We start from the raw sequence: 23,081 nt of genomic DNA, 5'->3' as shown, positions 1-23,081 counted from the left end.
GCATCACCCGAATATTGTATTTTCAATCTTCCTCTGGTTGAAAACAATTCGAATATTAAGTGGACCTGTACAGTAGAACAAGCCTGTGCTGTTCAAGGGTCAACTGTATCTGCAAAATATGTTAACAGAGGTTTTCTGAGAAAGTTCACTCAAAAAGCTGTACTTTTGGTTTTAATATACCATTTGGTTTAATATACTATTTCCTTGAATAGCAGGTGAGGCCAAGTATCTTTTCATATTTTTATTGTACATTTGTATTTTTTATGTTAATGGCCTATTCATAACCTTTATTCATTCCACTAAATTGTCTTCCTTATATTAAGAGAATTCTATAAATTTTGCAATTATTTCCTTGCCAACCCATCTTTACTGGATTATTCACATCACTATCAAACATTAATACGGCCAATTTTAATAAACAACACACACAAAGAGAACCTAGAAACAGACCCTCATCTATATGGTCAAATGATTTAGACAATGGTGCTGAAACCATTCAATGAGGAAAGAAAAATCTTTTCAACAAATAGTGCTGGGAAAACTGGATATCCATGGGCAAGTCAGACCCTTCCCTGACACCATAAACAAAATTTAATTCCTAATGGATGAAAGAGTAAAAGTAAGACTAAAAGCAAGAACTAAAACTCTTGGAAGAAAACAGGAGAAAGCTTCATGACAATGGATTTGGCAATGTTTTCTTGGTTATGACACCAAAAGCACAGGGAACAAAACGAAAAACACATAAAATGTGCTTCTTCAAATTAAAAACTTTAAATGTCAAATGACACAATCCACAGAGGGAAAAGGCAACCCCCACACTGGGAGAAAACATTTGCAAATCATATAATTGATAAAAGATTAATATTTAAAATATATACAGAACTCCTAAAGTCAACTACAAATAAACAACTCAACCCAATTTTAAAATGGGTTTAATTCACAGATGAAAAAAATTGAAGAGGACACAAAAAAGGACACCCCTGCCAACAAGAAACTATTGACCCCACGCCTCCTCCAGCTTCTACCTACTTCATTGTGAAACTTCTTTTAAAGAAGTTGCGCATTTGCGCTCTGGTCCCTGACCTCATTCGCTCTTCTGCTACACTACTCCATGGGCATGGTTCTTAAAAGGGCCACTTGGCCTCTTGCCTTGACACTTCTCAATGATATTTAACACAGGGGTAACCACTCTACTTCTTGAGATGCATTATTTTTGATTTTTGACATATTATCCCTTCTAGTTTTTCTCCTACCTTAATGATTGCTCTTTCAGCTTCCCTTGCTGGCCTCTCCTATTTATCAGACCTTTGTTTAAGTGCCACAGAGTCAAAATTTTGCTTCTCCATTGAAACTCCCTCCAAACTTGACCTATTCAGTCCTCTGGATTTAAATAATATAAAACACTATTGACTTCCAACTGTTTATATCCAGCATTGACCTCTCTCTGAGTGTCAAACTTGTGTACCATTCGTGTGTCTATGACATTTTACTAGGATATCTAGCAGGTGTCTCAAATTTAACATGTTTAAAAAAGAATACCCAACTTTCTGCCCTTACCTCCTCCCAAGCCCCACAACCTGCTTCTTATCTTATTTGCTTCTCAATAAATGATACCACTGGCTACTAAGTTGCTTAGGCCAAAACTTAATCATAATTCTTAGTTTCTTACTTTTCCTAAAACTCTATTTAGGCTTTTTCAACTATGGTTCTGAGAAAGAACTCAGCCCTGCTGATCTAAGACTGGATTAACTTCCCTCCTATGCATCTAGAAGAGAACAGCACATCCTTAAGAGAACTAAGAAAGATGGAAACCTCAGTCAGAAAGGCTGCTGGCCTGTGAGTAAGTCCTCTATCCACTATTATAACTCCAGAAAATGCCATCATATTTCACACAAGATAATGTAATAGGCTGTTCCTGGTCTCACAACTCCTGTCCTCAACCCTTTTCAGACCCTTCTCCACACAACAAGCAAAGTCATTTTGTAAAGTGTAAATCAGATTATAAACATCCCCTATTTTTATTCTCCAGAGGCTTCCTCCTTACATCATAAAACTTGAACTCCTTTTTGAGGTTTTACAAGACTCTCCCTGATCTAAATTCTGCCTACCTCTCTCTGACTTCATCTCCTGCTAGTCTCCTCTCTCTGCTTTCTTTGTCATACTGGTTTTCCTTCAATCCTTCAAATACGCAAAATAAATACCGTGTCAGTGACTCTGCATTTTCCGTTGTTTACCCAGAACACTGCTTGCCTTAGATCTCTAAATAGCTGCCACCTTCCTAACCTTCAGGTCTCAGGTCAAGGGCTGCCTCCTCACAAAGACTTTCTCTGACTACCCCAAAAGAACATGTCTCATCTGCTCCTCCCATCCCACTCCTCGGTTGTTTCCTTCACAGCACCTTTTACCCACTGAAATGATCTTGATTTCTTTACACATTTTAATGTCTGATTCCCATTACTAGAATACAAGATCTATGATGTTAAGAATTTTGTCGTGTTGATTGCCAAATACAGAGTAAACAATCAAGAAATGTTAGCTCTACTATATAGTAAAAATATACGGAATCAATTTTGGATGAGGAAAAAAGTCACATGTATTTGTAGTCTTAATTCACTGGAATAGAGGTATTTAAATATTATTCTTTTGAAAAAAACAGTCATCTAGTTTCCCATATAACATGTGGAGAAATGACACTAGGAATATATTACTTACAGTTTCGTATGTAACAATTGGCAACTGATGACTCTGCCAGGAGTTCCATTCCCAAATCCTGTAATCTGCCAGAGTTTTCAGTTCCACATGCAGACAGAGCTGCCTGGTCAGCAGAAAAAAGGCTTTTCTGCATGTCTCCAGAAGTGGCAATGCTGCTTTTTATTTCTGAAAGTGTATTCTTTATATCAGTTTTCATACATCGAACTTCGGCCATTTGAGTTTTGAGTCTTTTTAGCATCTTTAAATCAGAGGGCACTCGCCACATTGCCTGCTGCTTCCTTTGGTCTTTATCTTTTCGAGAATATGATGCTTCGGAGAAATTGACAAGTCATGTTAACAAACGTTAATATTCATGAAATCATTTGTACATGAATATATGCAAATTTGATGTGTAAAATAAGCTAGGGCGCTTTACTTGATATCAACAATAAAACATGCACTGAATTCTGTTAATGAAAATAAAGAATCCTAACTTATTCACACCTTCAGTTAGAATCTGAGTCACATCATACTCAAATTTGAATTACACATTTAATTCTAAAAGTTTAAAAGCTGCCCCACTGCCTTGTGCTTTCTTCTTTAAACTTCTCCACTTTTCTAAAACTTTCTGCAGAGCTTTTATTATGTTTATAACTGAAAAAAACGACAAAGAAAATCTAGAAGCCAAATACTTTGTTAAATCTGCCATATATAACATTATATTTAAAATATGTATTGCTGGCCAGGCGCAGTGGCTTACGCCTGTAATCCCAGCACTTCAGGAGACTGAGGTGAGAGAACTGCTTGAGGCCAGAAGTTCAACATCAGCCTGGGGAGCATAGTGACATCCTATCTGTACAAAAAAAATTTTTTTGATTAGCTAGGCTTGGCAATACCCTGACTGAACTTCCATTTCTGATAATTTTCTCAGAATTGTAAGCTTTCTGAAATACAGTCTGAATCTAACCACTTCTAAAATAAAACAATGGCTCTTCATGCCTACTATGAATAAATTCCTCCGGCTAGCATGTAAGTCCTTTCATAAAATGGACCCAACATGACTTTCTAGTTCTACTTACCACTGTATGTACCTTAAAATCTGGTTCAACTAGATTACCTGATACCTTTTAATACTCCTTTACATGGTTAAGAACATGAATTTGAAGTTAATCTGACAAATGTTCACTAAATATGTGTTGAAATAAATCACAGAAAAAAAATAAACATCAAAACCTAAGCAGGCCAGGTGCAGTGGCTCACGCCTGTAATCCCAGCACACTCTGGGAGGCCGAGGCAGGTGGATCACTTGAGCTCAGGAGTTTTGAGACAAGCCTGGCCAACATGGTGAAACCTGTCTCTACAAAAAATTACCTGGGATTACAGGGATTCACGCCTGTAATCCCAGCTACTCAGGTGGCTGAGGTACGAGAATCACCTGAACCCATGAAACGGAGGTTGCAGTGAGCTGAAATCCTGCCATTGCACTCCAGCCTGGGCAACAGAGTGAGACTCTGTCTCAAAAACAACAACAACAACAGCAAAAAACAAGCAAACAAAAAAGGACCCAAGCAAACCTTTTCAATAAAAAGAAAGTCCTATCTTTCTGCACACTAGCTTACTAACATCCCTTCACTGAAAGGTATTTTCATTTGGCTTCTATGAGTGTTTCTCTTGGTTTTTCTCCTTTCTAAAAGCTCTTTATCTGGGTCATCTTCCTCACACTCAGTAAAAACAGATGTTCATCAGGATTATGTTCCTGGCTCTCTTCTTTTAAAATATTCTCAAAATTCTTTTGCAATCTCACACCCTTGGTTTTAATTATCCAGTATCACCTCCAGAAAAATAACTGTCTGTATTCCAGTTTTTTGTTTTTTGTTTTTTTTTTTTTTTTTTTTTGAGATGGAGTTTCACTCTTGTTGCCCAAGCTGGAGTGCAACGGTGCAATCTCGGCTTACTGCAACCTCCGACTCCCAGGTTCAAGCCATTTTCCTGCCTCAGCCTTCTAAGTAGCTGGGATTACAGGCACCTGCCACAATGGCGGGCTAATTTTTTGTATTTTTAGTAGAGACAGGGTTTCACCATGTTGGCTAGGCTGGTCTCAAACTCCTGACCTCAGGTGATACACCAGCCTCAGCCTCCCAAAGTGCTGAGATTACAGGAGTGAGCCACTGCACCTAGCCCCAGTTCTTAATTTTTAGCTGTCTACTGGTCCTAATTTGATGTCACACTGTTATGCCCAACTCAAGATGTTTAAATCCAAAACTTGCTTTTTCTTTCTACTATTTTCCCCACCCTCATTATCATCAGCATTTTATCATCTATGTTTGAAATTCAGATAACCTCATTTATATTATTTCTACACAGAAAACTAGTTTTTTTTTTTTTGTTTTTTTTTGAGACAGAGCCTGTATCTGTCGCCCAGGCTGGAGTGCAGTGGTGCCATCTCAACTCACTGCAACCTCCGCCTCCCGGGTTCACTCCATTCTCCTGCTGAGTAGCTGGGACTACAGGCGCCTGCCACAACGCCCGGCTAATTTTCTGTGTCCTTGGTAGAGATGGGGTTTCACCGGGTTAGCCAGGATGGTCTCGATCTCCTGATCTCGTGATACGCCCACCCTGGCCTCCCAAAGTGCTGGGATTACAGGCGTGAGCCACTGTGCCCGGCCAAAAACTAGTTTTAAAAAGAAATCTTACTGTTTAGTTTGCATTTTTCCCAATGAGACTGAATATTTTCAAAAACATGATTTTACCTGTCTATAAAATATACCATTGTATGGTTATGCTGTAATTTATTCAGCTACAACTGTATTGTTGGATATTTTTAAACATCTGATTGTTTTCTCTTTGGAATATACTCCTCAAAGTGAAATTCCAGGTTTAAAGGATATAGGTATTTTAAAACTACTGCAAAATTGTCCTTCAAAAAGGTTAAACCAACTTACATATCCACCTACGGAATCAGAACCTGTCTGTTTCACTGGGCCTTTGCAAACAACACTTGTCATTTAAGTAAAACTTTATATAAAGCATACTTGGCGCACACGTAAAAGGCAACTGTTTCATAACCTAAAGACAGTCTTTTAAACTGAGGATCCAGACTTTCAGGAAGTATATCTGGCTCCTAGGAATGAAGAAGCCTAAATAATCTGGGCTCCATGTCCCTACACCAGTAGAGGAGCTCTATTTCTGTTACTTACACAGAGGTTCTGCCTTGGACTTAGATTGAAAAATGAGTTCTCTTGCCTTAAAGCTGCATCAAAATCAGAGTTCTAAATCATTGATTTGATGTATATAATACTATTGTTTAAGAAGGTAGAAAAATATTTGTCATATATTTTTTAATATACTGAATATACTTTAGAAAGCATTCCAACAAAATGGTTTTTAAAATGTAGTTTTTAAAGGCAAATCCTTAGTTGTCCAAAATGACTCTATCCCTGAGTTTTAAAAAGCCCATGTTTGACTATACAAATCTCCACTTTATTATAGTAACACAAATGTAATTTCTATTTAACAAATAACCTTTGCACAGAAAGCATTGCTGCCAACTGGTGTACATTTTTAAGCTATTGAACATCGAAGAATGAGTAAGTCACCTTTTTCTATGTTCAATTTAGATACAGTTCCACTTGGAAATAAGGGAATTCATGAAGCCTGACCAAAAAAAGTCCATTCACAAAGAAGATAACTGTATTTCATCCATATGAAACTATCCATATCAAACTATCAGGCAAAATCTGAGTAGCAAAATCATAAAAAACCTTCTTGTGGGCATTTTTACTTTGTTTTGCACAAATCACCTTTGAACAGTAATTTAAAAATTAATTTGGTTGATATAAGTGTCATTTTTAGGGTACACAATGAAAAACACAGAAATACACCATGTTCCACACATAGCTGAAATACTTAAATGAAAATCCAAAAGTTCTTTTAGACAGCCACAGAAAAAGGAAATTATCACTGGTATTATTTTACCTGTGGGCTGCAGAAGTGAAGCAGGTGGGCGAGGTTGTAAGCCCCACAAATTTTCTATACTGCTCCGGTCCTTAAGGTCCAACAAATGTATTAAAATTAATGGATCAATGTCTAGTAAACTACTGGTAGCAGCAGAGCATAAATGTGTTCTTCTTGATATTCTACTACTGGAACCCACATAGCCATGGCTACTACCTGCAAAAGAGGTGTAGGAAATGTATGATATACATATCTGCACAAATTTAGCTATATTGAAATGAAAAAATGAACTGGTTAACATTATATGAATACTTGTCTATGGACCTATCTCTTAGGAGTTCAGGTTCATGATAAGAAGCAGAAAGAAGGACCCAGACGGCCAGAGTTGTACACTAGCACAGTGATTGAGTGGTGGCCTCATTAGTACTTAGAATTCAGAAGCAAGCACCAACCCCATCCTGAGCCCTAGAAAAAAACAGATGACAATGTGTACAATGTGCATAATTGGAGGGATGAGGGGTGAGGGTGAGGAGGAGATTATATCCCGTGACCACCTGGTTTTAGAGAAAGAAGACAAATTCCCATACTATAACAGATTACAGAGTATTAGACACCAAAATAGGAATCTCCTCCAAGTCTCTGGGCAGCAAAATGTACAGGTCATGACGGTTTGGTAGACTTTTTCCACTTTGATTAAATAATGGGGTACAATTTGAAGTTTTCAGACTGTCATGTTAATGACTGATGCATATTACAGACATCTGTAAGCAGATATTATGCCTATAGCCCTATACTGGACTATGCTCTTTAAGCCAAGAAAAGCATCTGACTTTTCTCTAGCACCTAGTTATAATACATAGCAAATACCAGGTATGGAAATGTTGCTTAAAACTGACCTTCTTCAATAAAGCTGTTTAAATATATTCTAAAGAGAACATTTTTTTAAAAATGCTACATGTAAGAAAGTAGGTAATATAAAATATTAAAAAGTCAGGTTCTGACTACCCATGAGTATTTCAGACAGATCCAGAAGGATATAACTTAGGAGGAAAGCTCCATTATTCAGAAGCTTCAAGCCAATTAATAATTTATGCTTTTCACATCCTCATGTTCTCACTGTCTCCCACTTCTACCTCCTCTTCTAAGGATTATTATCTCACTGACAGTTTTTCTGCCCAGCCTCCGTAAACACTGCAATTCCTATTAAATAACAGAAAACAATTTCCCCTTCACATTGAACAAAAACAAAAACAAAACACTTCGTTTTTTTTTTGAGATACAGTCTCACTGTTGTCCAGGTTGGAGTGCAGTAGCCCAATCTCCGCTCACAGCAACCTCCACCTCCCGAGTTCAAGCGATTCTCCTACCTCAGACTCCCGTGGCGGAGACTACAGACATGCGCCACCACACCCGGCTAATTTTTGTATTTTCAGTAGAGATGGGGTTTCACGGATGGTCTGGGTCTCCTGACCTAGTGATCCACCCGCCTCAGCCTCCCAAAGTGCTGGGATTACAGGCGTGAGTCACCACACCCAGCTGAAAACTGTTTTTACCTCTTTTCTTTTACTAAGGAATTCCCAAATTGGGTTGTATGTCAGTCAGCTGAAGGAGATTTTAAAATTACATCCTAGATATACTGAATAAGAACACTGGGGGTAAGAGGCTGGGTGCAATGGCTCACGCCTGTTATCCCAGCACTTTGGGAGGCTGAGGTGTGTGGATCACCTGAGGTCAGGAGTTCGAGACCAGCCTTGCCAACATGGAGAAACCCCATCTCCACTAAAAATACAAAAAAATAGCCAGGTGTGGTGGCAGGCACCTGTAATCCCAGCTACTCGGGAGGTTGAGGCAGGAGAATCACTTGAACCTGAGAGGCAGAGGTTACAGTGAGCCAAGATCACACCACTGCACTCTAGTGTGAGTGACAGAGTGAGGCTCCATCTCAAAAAAAAAAAAAAAAAAGGATACGGGCGTGAGATCCAGGACTTATTACCAAAAAGCTAGTCAGACTATTCTTACGTATAGTAAGCCCAGTAGCCCAGTGAATAGAGTTTACTGCCCTAATATCTGGTTCTCCTTTAAAAATGGAAGTTGCTCATTCTTCCATGTTAAATGCACTTACAGTAGAGAAAGCAGCGTCTCCTGTTTCTCACTGCTTTTTCAGGCCATTATTCTCACCACTGAACAATAACTTTTTTACTCCCCCTGTGGGTATGACCTTTGGCTACTCCCCTTTCAAATGTTCCCATCTTTCTCTCTCTCTTTTTTTTGAGACGCAGTCTCGCCTCCCAGGTTCAAGTGATTCTCCTGCCTCAGCCTCCCTCGTAGCTGGGATTACAGGCATGCGGCACCATGCCCGGCTAATTTTGTATTTTTAGTAGAGATGGGGGTTTCTCCATGTTGGTCAGGCTGGTCTTAGAACTCCCGACCTCAGGTGATCAGCCCGCCTTGGCCTCCCAAAGTGCTGGGATTACAGGCAGGAGCCAGTGTGCCCGGCCTATGTTCTCACCTTTCTACCCACTATCACATTTCCCCACAGGCATCAAAGACTTTGGGTTGGCATCGATTTCAGTTTCTCTCTTTCCAAGCTATTCTGTGTGTCTCATATATAAATGTACAGCCCAATGAATACTCACAAAGTGATCACACCCAGATGAAGAAATAGATCATCAGTACCCCAAAACCCCCTCCTATGCCTCCTAAAATTGCTCACTACTCCTACTCTACAAAAGTAATCTTCATCCTAACTTAAATTACAGATTGGTTTTGCCTGTTTGTATTTATGTAAAAGTAGTAACAGAGTATGCTCTTACGCTCTTCTTTGGTCAACATTATTCATGAGATTCATCTATATGGCTGTATATAGGAGTAGCTTATTCATTTACTTAAAAAAAAATTTTAATATTCTTTTTAAATATTTTTCTTTTCTTTTCTTTTTTTTTTGGGACAGAGTCTTGCTTTGTCACCCAGGCTGGAATACAGTGGTGCAATCTTGGCTCATCGCAACTTCCACCTCCCAGGTTCAAATGAATCTTATGCCTCAGCCTCCCGAGTAGCTGGGATTACAGGCATGCGTCATTTCACCCAGCTAATTTTTTCTATTTTTAGTAGAAATCAGGTTTTGCCATATTGGCCAGGCTGGTCTTGAACTCCTGGCCTCAAGTGACCCACATGACTCAGCCTCCCAAAGTGCTGGGATTACAGGCATGAGCCACTGCCTCATTTTCATTATTACTGTGCAGCATCAGTTTATGAATATATCCAATTTATTTCTCTATTCTATTGGAAAACAATTTGGGTTGCTTCTAGCTTTTGGCTATTAAGAATAAAGCTATGCAGCCAGGCACAGTGGCTCATGCCTGTAATCCCAGCACTTTCAGAGGCCGAGGCAGGTGGATCACGAGGTTAGGAGTTAAAGACCAGCCTGGCCACGATGGTGAAACCCCATCTCTACTAAAAATACAAAAATTAGCCAGCCATGGTGGAGGGCGCCTGTAATCCCAGTTACTTGGGAGGCTGGGGTAGAACTGCTTGAACCTAGGAGGCAGAGGTTGCAGTGAGCTGAGATCACGCCACTGCATTCCAGCTTGGGTGACAGAGCAAGACTCAAAATAAACTATGCTTCTGAAGTTCACATAGAAAAAAAAACCTCATAAAAAGACAAACGGATCAGTGGCAGGTTCTTCTCCATTTGTGCCAAGCGATATGAATCTTGCTAATATGTCACACTGATATACTTGAGTTCATTACAGCATACTGCCTGTATGCATTATCATGACACTCAAGGCCCTATTACAGTCTAGTCCTAAACTACCTTTCCAGAATATTCTACATTTTCACATCCTTTATTTTGTTATAAATTACATACTGATATTTACAGTCATAAAATCTTGTAATGATCAGTGCTGGATTTTCATTTAAAAATTATGCTCATTCATTTTTCTAACATCTGTGGGCCAGGTGCAATAGCTCACACCTGTAATCCCAACACTTTGGGAGGCTGAGGCAGGAGGATTAATTGAGGCCAGGAGTTGGAGACCAGCCAGGGCAAGAGAGAAAGACTCCGTCTCTACAAAAAATAATTAGTTGGGTGTGGTGGCATCTGCAGACGTCTTCATAATTATGAGAACTGCTTTTAGTTTATTCAGTTATTTGAATTTAAGTGAAAGATAATTTATGTTAAAAACAATTTGTGCTGAAAAGGTTGTAAATATTCTAATCCAGATTACTGGCTCACTGAATCCAGTGAGCAGGAAAAAATCAGTTTGTATTTGCTGGTTGTGTGTGTGTGTGCGTGTGTTAAGAGACAGGGTCTTGCTCTGTCACCCACGCTGGAGTACAGTGGTGCAATCATGGCTCACTGTACCCTTGAACTCCTAGGCTCAAGCGATCCTCTTGCCAGGCTCCCAAGTAGCCAGGACTACAGCCACTTGAGTCAATAAATATTTCTTGTTTCAAGCTATCTCCTTAATATGGTCCATAAAAGGAGATTATTAAGTAAAAATTTAACTTTATACCTAGCTTTTATATAAGCCCAACCATCTCCTTTTTAACGCATAACATAACATCGTAATTCTTTAGATGACATAACTTTTTAGTCAATTGTGTAGTTCTAAAACATTAACCAGGCCTGGCACAGTGGCTCACATCTGTAATCCCAGCGCTTTGGGAGGCAGAGGTGGGTGGATCACTTGAGGTCAGGAGTTTGAGACCAGCTGGCCAGCATGGTGAAACCCCATCTCTACTAAAAACACAAAAAAGTTAGCCGGGAATGGTGATGCATGCCTGTAGTCCCAGCTATCTGGTAGGCTAAGGTAGGAGAATGGCCTGAACCCGGGAGGCAGAGGTTGCAGTGAGCCGAGATCGTGCCATTGCACTCCACCCTGGGCAACAGAGCAAGACTCTGTCTCAAAAAACAAAAAACACATAAACCATTCGATGCTTGAAATGGACCTTCATAATAAGCATATAACAAGAAAGCATTTCCACACTCTGCCCACTGTCACCCTGATCTAGCTTTTTTATTGCCTTGGTTTAAAAAGCTTTTTATTGGCCGGGCGTGGTGGCTCACGCCTGGAATCCCAGTACTTTGGAAGGTCGAGGAGGGCAGATCACGAGGTCAGGAGATCAAGATCATCCTGGCTAACACAGTGAAACCCCGTCTCTGCTAAAAATACAAAAAATTAGCTGGGCGTCGTGGCGGGCGCCTGTAGTCCCAGCTACACGGGAGGCTGAGGCAGCAGAATGGTGAGAACCCAGGAGGCAGAGCTTGCAGTGAACCAAGATCATGCCACTGCACTCCAGCCTGGGCTACGGAGCGAGACGCCATCTCAAAAGAAAAAAAAAAAAAAGCTTTTTATTTGAGTATAGTTTTAGGTTTACAGGAAAGGTAAAAATACAGACAGTTTCTGTAAAACCCAGACCCAATTTCCCCAATGTTAACACCTTTCATTACTATGGTATATTTGTGACAACTAATGAACCAATACTGATATATTATTAACTAAATCCTATTGAGATTTTAGTAGTTTTCCCCTAATGTTCTTTTTCTGTTCAGAGTCTCACCTAGAGTATTGAAATACATTTAGTTGCTCCTGTCTTTTTAGACTCTTCTGGTCTATGACAGTCTCTCAGATTTTCTTTATATCTGAAAAGTATGTCAAATATTTTGTAGAATGTTCCTCAGTTAAGGGTACGACTTTTTCCCTCATGATTAGATTGTCTGTGGGTTTTTAGAGAGAGAAGATACTACAGATATAAAGTACCATTCTCAACATATCAACATGACTTATCACTTAAAATACTATCAACATGCTATCAACATGACCTATCACTTATAATACTAAATTTAATCACCCGGTAGGTAATGTCTGCCAAGTTTCTCTACTTTGAAGTTGTTTCCCCCTTTTGAAACTGTACTCTTCAGAAGCAAGTAATTAAGCATAGCCTACATTTAAGGAGTAGAAGTTATATTTCATCTCCTTGAGGAGGGAGTATTTAAATAATTTGGAATTCTTTTGTATGTATACTGTCATATTCTAGCTAATTGTTCATAAATCCACTCACCTTTAGGTTATAAATTACTTAGTGTTGTATTTTCCAGGTAGGCATGATATTTAACAAATTTGTGCCAAATATATAAATTTCCCAAAGCATATAATAAAAATAAACTGGTTGATTATTATGTCTTCAACATCTAGAATACAGTGCCTGAATTACTAAAGAACATTCAGAATTATAACACAGGCTCCATTAAGAACAGGGATATCTTGTTATTCAATATTTTCATAATTGTATCTCTAAATAGTAAAACTGTACACAGTTCAAGTGCTCAGTAAATATTTGATGAATATATAATTCAAAAATGTAAACTCTTCTTTACCCTAAGTGTATATAAATGTTATATATAAGAATATCCCTACCACACAGTTTAAGAGAGGAAAGAATGGACCTAACTAAAAGAAAACACACAAAGCTGAAAAGTCAGTCAGTCAGTAAGACCTAATGCTATGCCAGACAAGGATTAAGTCACATGCTCCCTATACTTAAAGAATAAACTACATTCTAACTGCAAACAGGGTTTCTTCTTTTTTCTAGAAGCTAAGCAAGCGCTAGCCTCAAGATAAGCAATATTGAAACAATTGCAGCTTACTGACTGCCAGATGCTGCCTGTTCTACAAGCCATAACTACAGAGCTTTCATTGGACAAAAGACTGATTTCAGCAACTTTCTCCTGTTAAGAGTCGCCAACCATGGACGGGTTCTGGCCCGTATACAGAGGTTGAGCATTGAGTGCCTTTGTGTTGTTGGTTTTACCTTTTGACAACAGGGCCTAATTGTAATGCATTTAAATGTTCAGTCCCCAGTTCAAAGTAAACACAAAATGCATGTAACATGCATGTTTGTCTACTATGCATACATGTGTTCCCCTCTTCATGATATTCATAGCTCCTCCTATACCCTGTTGAATCCATTTAGTCGTACTTGGCCAACTTATTCAGTATCAATTCCTATGTTACCCTTCCCTCCTGCAAAGTGCCTGCTTTTAGTCTTTGCCAGAGGCTATACTTCACAGCTTGTCAGGATGGCCAGTCTTTATAAGAATTAAAGCTTTCTCTCTAAATTTGTAGATCTTGTGATTCTTTGAAGTTCCTCCTGACTAAAGAATGACACAGAGGAATGAGAGAAGACTAAGGAAACAAACAGGAATCCAGACATAAAGGAATTTATGTGCCATGTTAACAAGTTTGGACTTTATCCTATAATAAATATAATCCTTAAAGAGTTTTTAAGTAGAGAAATAACATGATTAGATATTATTTTTCATTATTTTTATTTCTTTTTCTGAGACAGGGTCTCACTCTGTTGCCTAGGCTGGAGTACAGTGGTGCTATCTCAGCTTACTGCAGGCTCCGCTTTCTGGCTCAGGTGATCCTCCCACCTCAGCCTCCCAAATAGCTGGGACCACAGGCAGCAATTTTGCCACCACATCTGGCTAATTTTTTTGTATTTTTTGTAGAGACAGGGTTTCACCACGTTGTCCAGGCTGGTCTCAAACTCCTGGACTCAAGCGACGCACCCACATCAGCCTCCCAAAGTGCTGAGATTACAGGTGTGAGTCACCAAGCCTGGCAGAGAAGTAACACGATTAGATATTAATCAGAAAGAAAAAAACACCCTTATTCTGAATCCATGCTATAAAAATGGATTCATGCTGTAAAAACAGAGGGGAACAATAACAAATACAAAGAACCCAGGTGAAAGGCTGTTGTGAAAGACAGAGGCCTAGACTAGAAATGGCAAAGGAGTGGGAGTATCAAATGAATTTACGCACGATTTAGGAGACAGAACCAACAGATCTTGGTAATACACTAAAGGTAAACTTTTAGGGAGAGGAAGAAGTAAAGAATGTGCAGCACTATCAGTCAGGGTAGCTACTGCTGACAGGCAGGCTGGCAGATGAAAAGACAGTAATTTGTGTTTGGGAGGTGCTGAGTCACACCAAGACATGGGTTTGGAAATTACTGAAAAGACAAAGGCTAAAGAAAGAACTTGAAGAGTAATCAGCATATAGATAGTAACTGAAATACAGGTGTGGATATGATTACCCAGGATTAAAGTCAGGAGCAGAAAGAATATAGGGCTTAGGCTGGAGTTGAAATGGTGAGGACTAGTATTTAAGAAGTCTTTAGTTATCCAAGCATATTAAGAGTATGTCAGTGTCAGCCAGGCGCAGTGGCTCATGCCTGTAATCCCAGCACTTTGGGAGGCCAAGGCGGGCGGATCACGAGGTCAGGAGATCGAGACCATCCTGGCTAACACGGTGAAACCCCGTCTTCACTAAAAATATAAAAAGTTCTCTGGGCGTGGTGGCGGGTGCGTGTAGTCCCAGCTACTCCGGAGGCTGAGGCAGGAGAATGGCGTGAGCCTGGGAGGCGGAGATTGCAGTGAGCCAAGATCGCACCACTGCACTCCAGCCTGGGCAACAGAGCAAGACCCCGTCTCAAAAAACAAAAAACAAAAAACAAAAAACAAAAAAAAAACAAGAATATTGTTCACACTGAGGAGAACATGGGTAAAACAGAAACAGTAGAAAGCTAACTTTTAATTACTCTAGCCAAGATTCACTACTTAATTAAATAGATCTGAGAACACACAAGAAAGTACTCATTATATAAGTCAGTTCCTCCAAGGAGAAGCAGTGTAGTTTGGGAGACAAATGCTGGGTCCACAAACCCAGGACAATCTGGAGTTCTAGTCTGGTTGTACTAACAACCAGCTATATGACCAGGCAACTAAAAACCATAAAATGAGCTCTTTAAGATCCTTTGTAAGTCTAAGAGTCAATTATTCCATTGAGATCATTCTATAGTCCAGGAAGATATACAAATAAGACTTTATATCAGAAAGAACAGTATAAAATATAAGCATGGGATACAGACAAAACTGGGGATTCAATTACTCTCATTTACTAAATTGCTAAAAGTTGGCAAGTTGCTGTAATTTCTCTATCCATCAGTGAATGTACCACCAGAATTTTATTAATATAAGGTATATAAAGTGCTTCTCACAGTGCCTGGTACATAAGAACATTTTTCAAATGGTAGCTATTATTATTATCTTCAGTAATAAACTCTAAAAAATCCATATTACAAGATATAGCACTTCCAACACCACGAACCATGTACAAGCAGTGGCTACCACCTATTTAAAATATAATAGTCAGAGAAGAGCAGGGAGAAAATAGAATGGCTTGGAGGCAGTGGGTGACCTCATTACCTGCAGGTCCTGCAGCTGCATCTTCCATGAGTTCTCCCTCTTCTAATTCCATGTTGTTATATTCCACATCATTCTCTCCAGACCTAAGAATATACAAAATCCATCACTCATATAGAGCGATACAATAAACGTTCTTCACACCTCAACAAATTTTATGATATGCAGATTTTTCTGTGAAATAAGATATTTCTAAATACAAAAAGGAGAAAGATTTTTTGTCATTATCCAAATTTAAGTAGCGGTAATACTATTGTTTAAACAACCTTCAAAAAATATCGGCCAGGCACGGTGGCTCACGCCTATAATCCCAGCACTTTGGGAGGCTGAGGTGGGCGTATCACAAGGTCAGGAGATCGAGACCATCCTGGCTAACACAGTGAAATTCCCGTCTCTACTAAAAATACTAAAAATTAGCTGGGCTTGGTGGCGGACACCTGTAGTCCCAGCTACTCAGGAGGCTGAATCAGGAGAATGGCGTGAACCCAGGAGGCGGAGCTTGCAGTGAGCCAAGATTGCACCACTGCACTCCAGCCTGGGCGACAGAGCGAGACTCCATCTCAAAAAAAAAAAGAAAAAAAAAAAATCAGCCAGTTCTTCTTACAAAGCTAAGGAAAAAAAGGAATTAAAAAAATATATATCAAGGCCAGGTGCAGTGGCTCACACCTGAAATCCCAGCACTTTGGGAGGCTAAGGTGGGCGGATCACCTGAGGTCAGGATTTCGAGACCAGCCTGGCCAACATGGCAAAACCCTGTCTCTCCTAAAAATACAAAAATTAGCTGGGTGTTGTGGTGGGCGCCTGTAATCCCAGCTCCTCAGGAGGCTGAGGCAGGAGAATCAGTTGAACCTGGGAGGTAGAGGTTGCAGTGAGCCAAGATTGCACTACCGCACTCCAGCCTGGGCAACAGAGCGAGACTCTGTCTCAAGAAGGACAGGACAGGACAGGACAGGAAAGGAAAGGAAGATTAAAAAAAAAGAACTGTGTCAGGCAAAAAAAAAAAAAGAAATAAATGAAACACTAATAAATCTAAGAACCACTGTGAGAAGAAATTACAGCTTCAAAGAACTGGTAGCTTAATGGTAATAAATTAGGCTTAAAATACTACATTTTAACATCCAAAAACAAAGGCCCAAATTACTGTATATGACTAAATACTATTTTTCCAAAAATAAAATTTCAGAAAAGAGGGTATTGACTAGGCCATACAAAGTCTCTCATATTAAAAAACACTCACTATTACTTTATTTTAAACAACAAAGTACTATTTGAAACAGTACCAATCAATGATAGTCTTGGATATTTAAGGAAATCTCAAGATAAGCATCCAGCTTGACAATGTAAGGAGCTCTGTAGATCTGCTTGTTAGTCAAACTGGTGACAATTATTTTAAAAACAACCACTTAACGACTCTGGAAATGGTCCCAAGGGTATACAGCAAATGAAGAAACATCTACTCAAAAAAATCTATAAAACCTGGGTAAGACAAGTGGGTATCCGCAGGATTTGAACCAAGACCACTCCGCTTCCTAACCTGGCGTTACAGAAATTCCCCTCCAGATTGGTGCAGTGAAGAACATAGGCCTCTCACTTCCCGAGCTTCCAAGAGGAGGGCTATATTCCTGGGAGTGGCAAGATATCTCCATTTCTCATTCTGCCCCCAGCTACCTATTGCTGATGCTATAGTACAGGCACACACGGCCAAGAGGTGGAGACTCCCTTCTGCTGAGACCCACTTGTGGAATAGAGGCTCTACTTGGATGCAGCATGATGAGAATACTGGGGCCCAGATCATCCCTGCCCCAGCTTATTCGTAAGGTGGAGGCCCCAGCCTGAAAAGGAAAGAACTAAGGCTACTGTCCCCAACATCCCGTTAGCTCAGCTTCTAAAGTAAGAGAGGTATACTTTTATCCTCACTGTAACTTCAAAGTTTTGGCTCAGAGATTTTGCCTACGGGGAGAAGCAGAGACACATACAACACTCAGAGAAACATACAACACTATTAACAGCATCAACAAAATACAGTTGGCCTTCTATATCTGTGGGCTCTGCATCTGCACATTCAACCAACTGTGGATCAAAGATATTTTTTAAGGCCTGGTACGGTGGTTCATGCCTGTAATCCCAGCACCTGGGGAAGCCGAGGCTGGAGACTGCTTGAGCCTAGGAGTTCGGGGCCAGCCTAGAACAACATAGTAAGGCCATAGTGAGACCCCGTCTCTACAAAAAATTAAAAAATTAGCCAGGTGTGTTGGCATGCACCTTTAGTCCTAGCTACTTGGAAAACTAAGTGGGAGGATCACTTGAGCCCAGGAGGTCGAGGTTGCAGTGAGCCGTGATCACAACACCACTGCACTCCAGCTTGGGTGACAGGGCAAGACCCTGTCTCAAAAAATAAAGTTGGCCAGGTACGGGGGCTCACGTCTGTAATCCCGGCACTTTGGGAGGCCGAGGCAGGTGGATCACCTGAGACCAGGAGTTTGAAACCAGCTTGGCCAACATGGCAAAACCCTGTCTCTACTAAAAATACAAAAAATTAGTCAGGCGTGGTGGCAGGTGTGTATAATCCCAGCTACTCAGCAGGCTGAGGCAGGAAAACCACTTGAACCTGGGAGGTGGAGGCTGCAGTGAGCTGAGATTGTGCCATTGCGCTCCAGCCTGGGCGAGAAGAGCGAAACTCCATCTCAAAAAAAATAAATAAAACAAAACAAAATAAAGCCATGCACAGACTTCTTCCCCTTGTCATTATTCTGTATACTATAGAGCATAACAACATAGCATTTACATTGTATTAGGTATTATAAGTAATCTAGAAATGATTTAAAGTATAGGGGAGGATGTGTATAGGTTATATGCAACTACTCTGCCATTTTATATAAGAGACTTGAGCATCCTAAGATTTTAGTATCCAAGGAGGAGTCCTAGAACCAATACCGCAAGGATACTGAGGGACAACTGTACTAGCAAACAGAATCCAGCAACATATAAAAAGAATTGTGAGCCAAGCGTGATGATGCACACCAGTAGTCCTAGCTACTAGGAAGGCTGAAGCAGGTGGATCACTTGAGGCCAGAGTTCAAGGTTACAGGGAGCTATAATCATGCCACAGTACTCCAGCCTGGCCACAAAGCAAGATTTTCTTAGAAAAAAAAAAATTTCTGGGTGTGGTGGCTCACACCTGTAATCCCAGCACTTTGGCAGGCCAAGGCAGGCGGATCACGAGGTCAGGAGATCGAGACCATCCTGGCTAACACGGTGAAACCCCATCTCTATTAAAAATACAAAAAAAACTTAGCCAGGCCAGGTGGTGGGAGCCTGTAGTCCCAGCTACTCGGGAGGCTGAGGCAGGAGAATGGTGTGAATCGGGAAGCGGAGCTTGCAGAGCGGATATCGCGCCACTGCACTCCAGCCTGGGTGACAGAGAGAGACACCGTCTCAAATTAAAAAAAAAAAAGGACAACCAGGCAAGGTGGATCACGCTTGTAATTCCAGCACTTTGGGAGGACGAGACAGTGGATCACGAGATCAGGTGTTTGAGACCAGCCTGACCAACATAGTGAAACCTCGTCTCTACTAAAAATACAATAAATTAGCCAGGGGTGGTGGTGGGTGCCTATAATCCCAGCTACTCAGGAGGCTGAGACAGGAGAATCGCTTGAACCTGGGAGGCGGAGGCTGCAGTGAACCGAGATCATGTCATTGCACTTCAGCCTGGGTGACAGTGCGAGACTCTGTCTCAAAAAAAAAAAATTTACACACTATGACCAAGTGGGATGTGTCCCAGGAAGGCAAGCTTGGTTTAAAAATCCAAAAATCGCCAGGCGCAGTGGCTCACACCTGTAATTGCAGCACTTTGGGAGGCTGAGGTGGGCAGATCACCTGAAGTCAGGAGTTCAAGACCAGCCTGGCCAACGTGGTGAAATCCCGTCTCCACTAAAAATACAAAAAAATAGCCAGGCGTGGTGGTACGTGCCTGTAATCCTTGCTACTCGGGAGGCTGAGGTGGAAGGATCAGTTGAACCCAGGAGGTGGAGGTTGCAGTGAGCCAAGATCGTGACACTGCATGCCAGCCTGGGTGACAGAGCAAGACTCCGTCTCAAAAAAAAAATTTATCCACATTAATGATATTCATTAATTAGTTCATCAATAGGGCAGAAGGGAAAGCTCTTCCTTAAATTGCAACTAATGAATAAGAAATAATGGAATTAGAAAAACACCACTTGGCAATCAACACAATAACCTTTTTCAAGCAACACTCATCAAGGGGTGTCAAAATTTATAGGAAAAAGTAGGAAGAAAAATACGATATTTACAGTCCCATACACAAGATACTTATTAATTATAAAGGAAAAAGTAGTAATTTTGGAGTGCAGAAATCTGGCGGATGCTACCTCAACCAAGTGATCAAAATTAACCACAAGTAATGGGACATATTGACATCATGCTCCACTCCCATATGATGCAGTGAAAAGGATACATTATCATTTCCGTAGTATCCCTGCCAAAACTGTGTAATCTCTATCTAATCACGAGGAAACTTCAGACTAATCCAAATTGAGGGACTTTCTACAAAATAAAACATTCTATATTTCTCAAAAAGTATTAGTCATGAAAAACAATTTTTTTTTTTTGAGACAGTCTCGCTCTGTGGCCCAGGCTGGAGTGCAGTGGTGCGATCTTGGCTCACTGCAAGCTCCGCCTCCTGGGTTCATGCCATTCTCCTGCCTCAGCCTCCCGAGTAGCTGGGACTATAGGCACCCGCCACCATGCCCGACTAATTTCTTTTTGTATTTTTAGTAGAGACGGGGTTTCACCGTGTTAGCCAGGATGGTCTCGATCTCCTGACCTCGTGATCCGCCCGCCTTGGTCTCCCAAAGTGCTGGGATTACAGGTGTGAGCCACTGCGCCCAGCCGAAAAACAAATTTTTAAAAAAGTAACCCAGATTGAAGATAACTAAATCAATTTAACAACTAAATGCAATGTGATCCTGACAAAGGACATTACTGGCAAATTTTTAGAAGGTTACAGTATTACATTAATGTTAATTTCCAGATCTTGATAACTATTCTATAGTTATGTAAGAATATCCTTGTTTTTAGAAAAGTAGACAATGAGAAGTATATTCAATCTCAAGTGCTTCAGAAAAAAATTATATACAGAGAAACATAAAGCAAAATATTAACAGTGAATGAATCTGTGTGAAGGAAATATGGAATTCTGAACTTTTCTTAGGCATAAAATAATTTCAAAATTCAAATTTAAAAGTTAAAACAAAAACAAAAATTATTGGCTAAGAGTCCAGAGATTAGAGGGAGAAAACTGGCTATTGATTCAATCTTTCAAAAAAGTGCTGAATGTCCCTACTTTTAAGTGTGAGTTAGTTAATATGCTTCTAATTACCACTTAAATGCTTTACAGTAGTAAAGTGGGACACTCACATAGTTTCTTCATCAATATCATTTTCTTCTGTATTACTTGTTGCTGTGGAACTAGCAGAGGAACTGCTGCCATCTAGCTGATTTACTTCATCCTCATAAACAAGATCCAGATCCAGATCTCCATCTGAAAGCTCGTGCTAGATCAATGGCAAGAAAACAAGACATCTATTCCAAATGTTTCTACTCAGTTGATCACCCCATCCACCTTCCATAAACCAAGCACCAAAGAATAATATAGTTATCAAAAATCTATTTTCTGCTTCCATGCCTCGGCTGCTGAGCCCTGTAGAGAAAAATCACACAACCACACTGATATCATTTTACTAACTTATGTGTGCCGCCTTCAGCTTGGCCCTCAGTGTGACTGGAATCCTTCACATATTCCACATCAGCTTCCTCACAGAGCTGTATTTCAAACCATCACTCCTCAGTTCTACCTAATTTTACCATTATCAAGGTCATTAATTAACATTGTCACCTATCTGCACAGAAAAAAAATACTCACTATTAAGCAAAAACTTCCCCAACTTTCAGCTGCCTTACCAGCAAACTCCACCCTTCCTTTAACTCAGTTTATCAAAGACTAACTGCTTCACCTGACTGCTCCATTCCAAACCCTATTATCTCTAGTTTATCAAAGCACTTAATCTGTGCATTCTCTCGACCCACTGGGTCCTTCATCGTAACTTAAAATTGAAGTATCTCATCTTAAAAATTACTACAAAAAAACCCAACTATCTAGGCATCTCTTCTTATGTAAAAATATCAACTACTTCTTAAATTCTTATTCTGGATTCTGGCTGCTGTTTAGCCGGGATAGAGCCTGGTTATCTACTAAATCCTAAATCATTCTACCTACATAAGTAATGACAAGGTATGTACTAGTTTCAGTGAATGAAAATAGAACACCTTTTTTTTTTTTTCTTTTTCTTTGAGATGGAGTCTTGCTCTGTCTCCCAGGCTGGAGTGCAGTTGCACAATCTTGGCGCACTGCAACCTCTGCCTCCCAGGTTCAAGTGATTCTCCTACCTCAGCCTCCCAAGTAGCTGGGATTACAGGCAAGCATCACCACACCCAGCTAATTTTTGTATTTTTAGTAGAGACAGGGTTTCACCATGTTGGCCAGGGTGGTCTCGAACTCCTGACCTCATGTGATCTGCCCACCTTGGCCTCCCAAAATGCTGGGATTACAGCGTGAGCCACCGCACCCAGCCAGAACACACTTTTAAAATCCACAATTTATGGTAGTTTAGTTTTTAAAATGTACATCACAGTTTGTTTTACAGATGTATTGTTTTTTTCAGAACTGTGAAATGCTTTGATTCAACAACTTCTGACTTGTTAACATTTAGATAAGGGCATATATACATTACTAATGGAGATCAATGGACAGTATTTTTAGCCTACTGTTTCAGCACGTAATATGTTAAAAGCCATGATTCTACTGTTTCTTTTATCAAACACAAAGATCTAAAACTGGCCTCATTATTACATGATAATCTTCATTCTGAATCTTCTCCTCATCTTCTTCATCCTCTTTGGCCTCTCTTATAGAAGCTGTAGTAGGACCACCCTCAAGAAGCATGTCAGAGCACGCAGACTTCTTAGCTCGTGTCTCCGGAACATCATCATTTTGGGGGCTAAGATGGTTATCTGGTGGTGACAAATCTCTTGACTTCTGAGTTCGAGATAGCTCAATAGTAAGTCTCTTTTAAAACAAG

At 40.2% G+C, this 23,081-nt stretch overlaps 1 protein-coding gene across 6 annotated transcripts in view; it reads right to left on the bottom strand.

The window, feature by feature from the left end:
* The window catches only part of TRIM37 (tripartite motif containing 37), a 125,686-nt gene that overhangs the window by 44,807 nt on the left and 57,798 nt on the right, over nucleotides 1-23,081 (bottom strand). For 5 of the 6 annotated variants that reach the window (XR_004055020.1, XM_010376828.2, XM_030923391.1 and 2 more), the window contains 5 exons: nucleotides 22,853-23,068; nucleotides 21,361-21,497; nucleotides 15,925-16,007; nucleotides 6,667-6,861; nucleotides 2,713-3,021 (listed from right to left, as the gene is read on the bottom strand). Coding sequence is in view for 5 of the 6 variants with exons in the window: in XM_010376828.2 (XP_010375130.1) it covers nucleotides 2,713-3,021; nucleotides 6,667-6,861; nucleotides 15,925-16,007; nucleotides 21,361-21,497; nucleotides 22,853-23,068 (940 nt within the window). In the remaining variant the exon portion in view is untranslated. The remainder of the gene's footprint in view (nucleotides 1-2,712; nucleotides 3,022-6,666; nucleotides 6,862-15,924; nucleotides 16,008-21,360; nucleotides 21,498-22,852; nucleotides 23,069-23,081) is intronic. The other variant, XM_030923390.1, reaches the window with a different exon arrangement.

The sequence above is a fragment of the Rhinopithecus roxellana genome, chromosome 19, assembly GCF_007565055.1.
Source record: "Rhinopithecus roxellana isolate Shanxi Qingling chromosome 19, ASM756505v1, whole genome shotgun sequence".
Classification (NCBI taxonomy): Eukaryota; Metazoa; Chordata; class Mammalia; order Primates; family Cercopithecidae; genus Rhinopithecus; species Rhinopithecus roxellana.
Note: the sequence above shows the minus strand (reverse complement) of the source record. Positions and strands in the feature narration are given on the sequence as shown.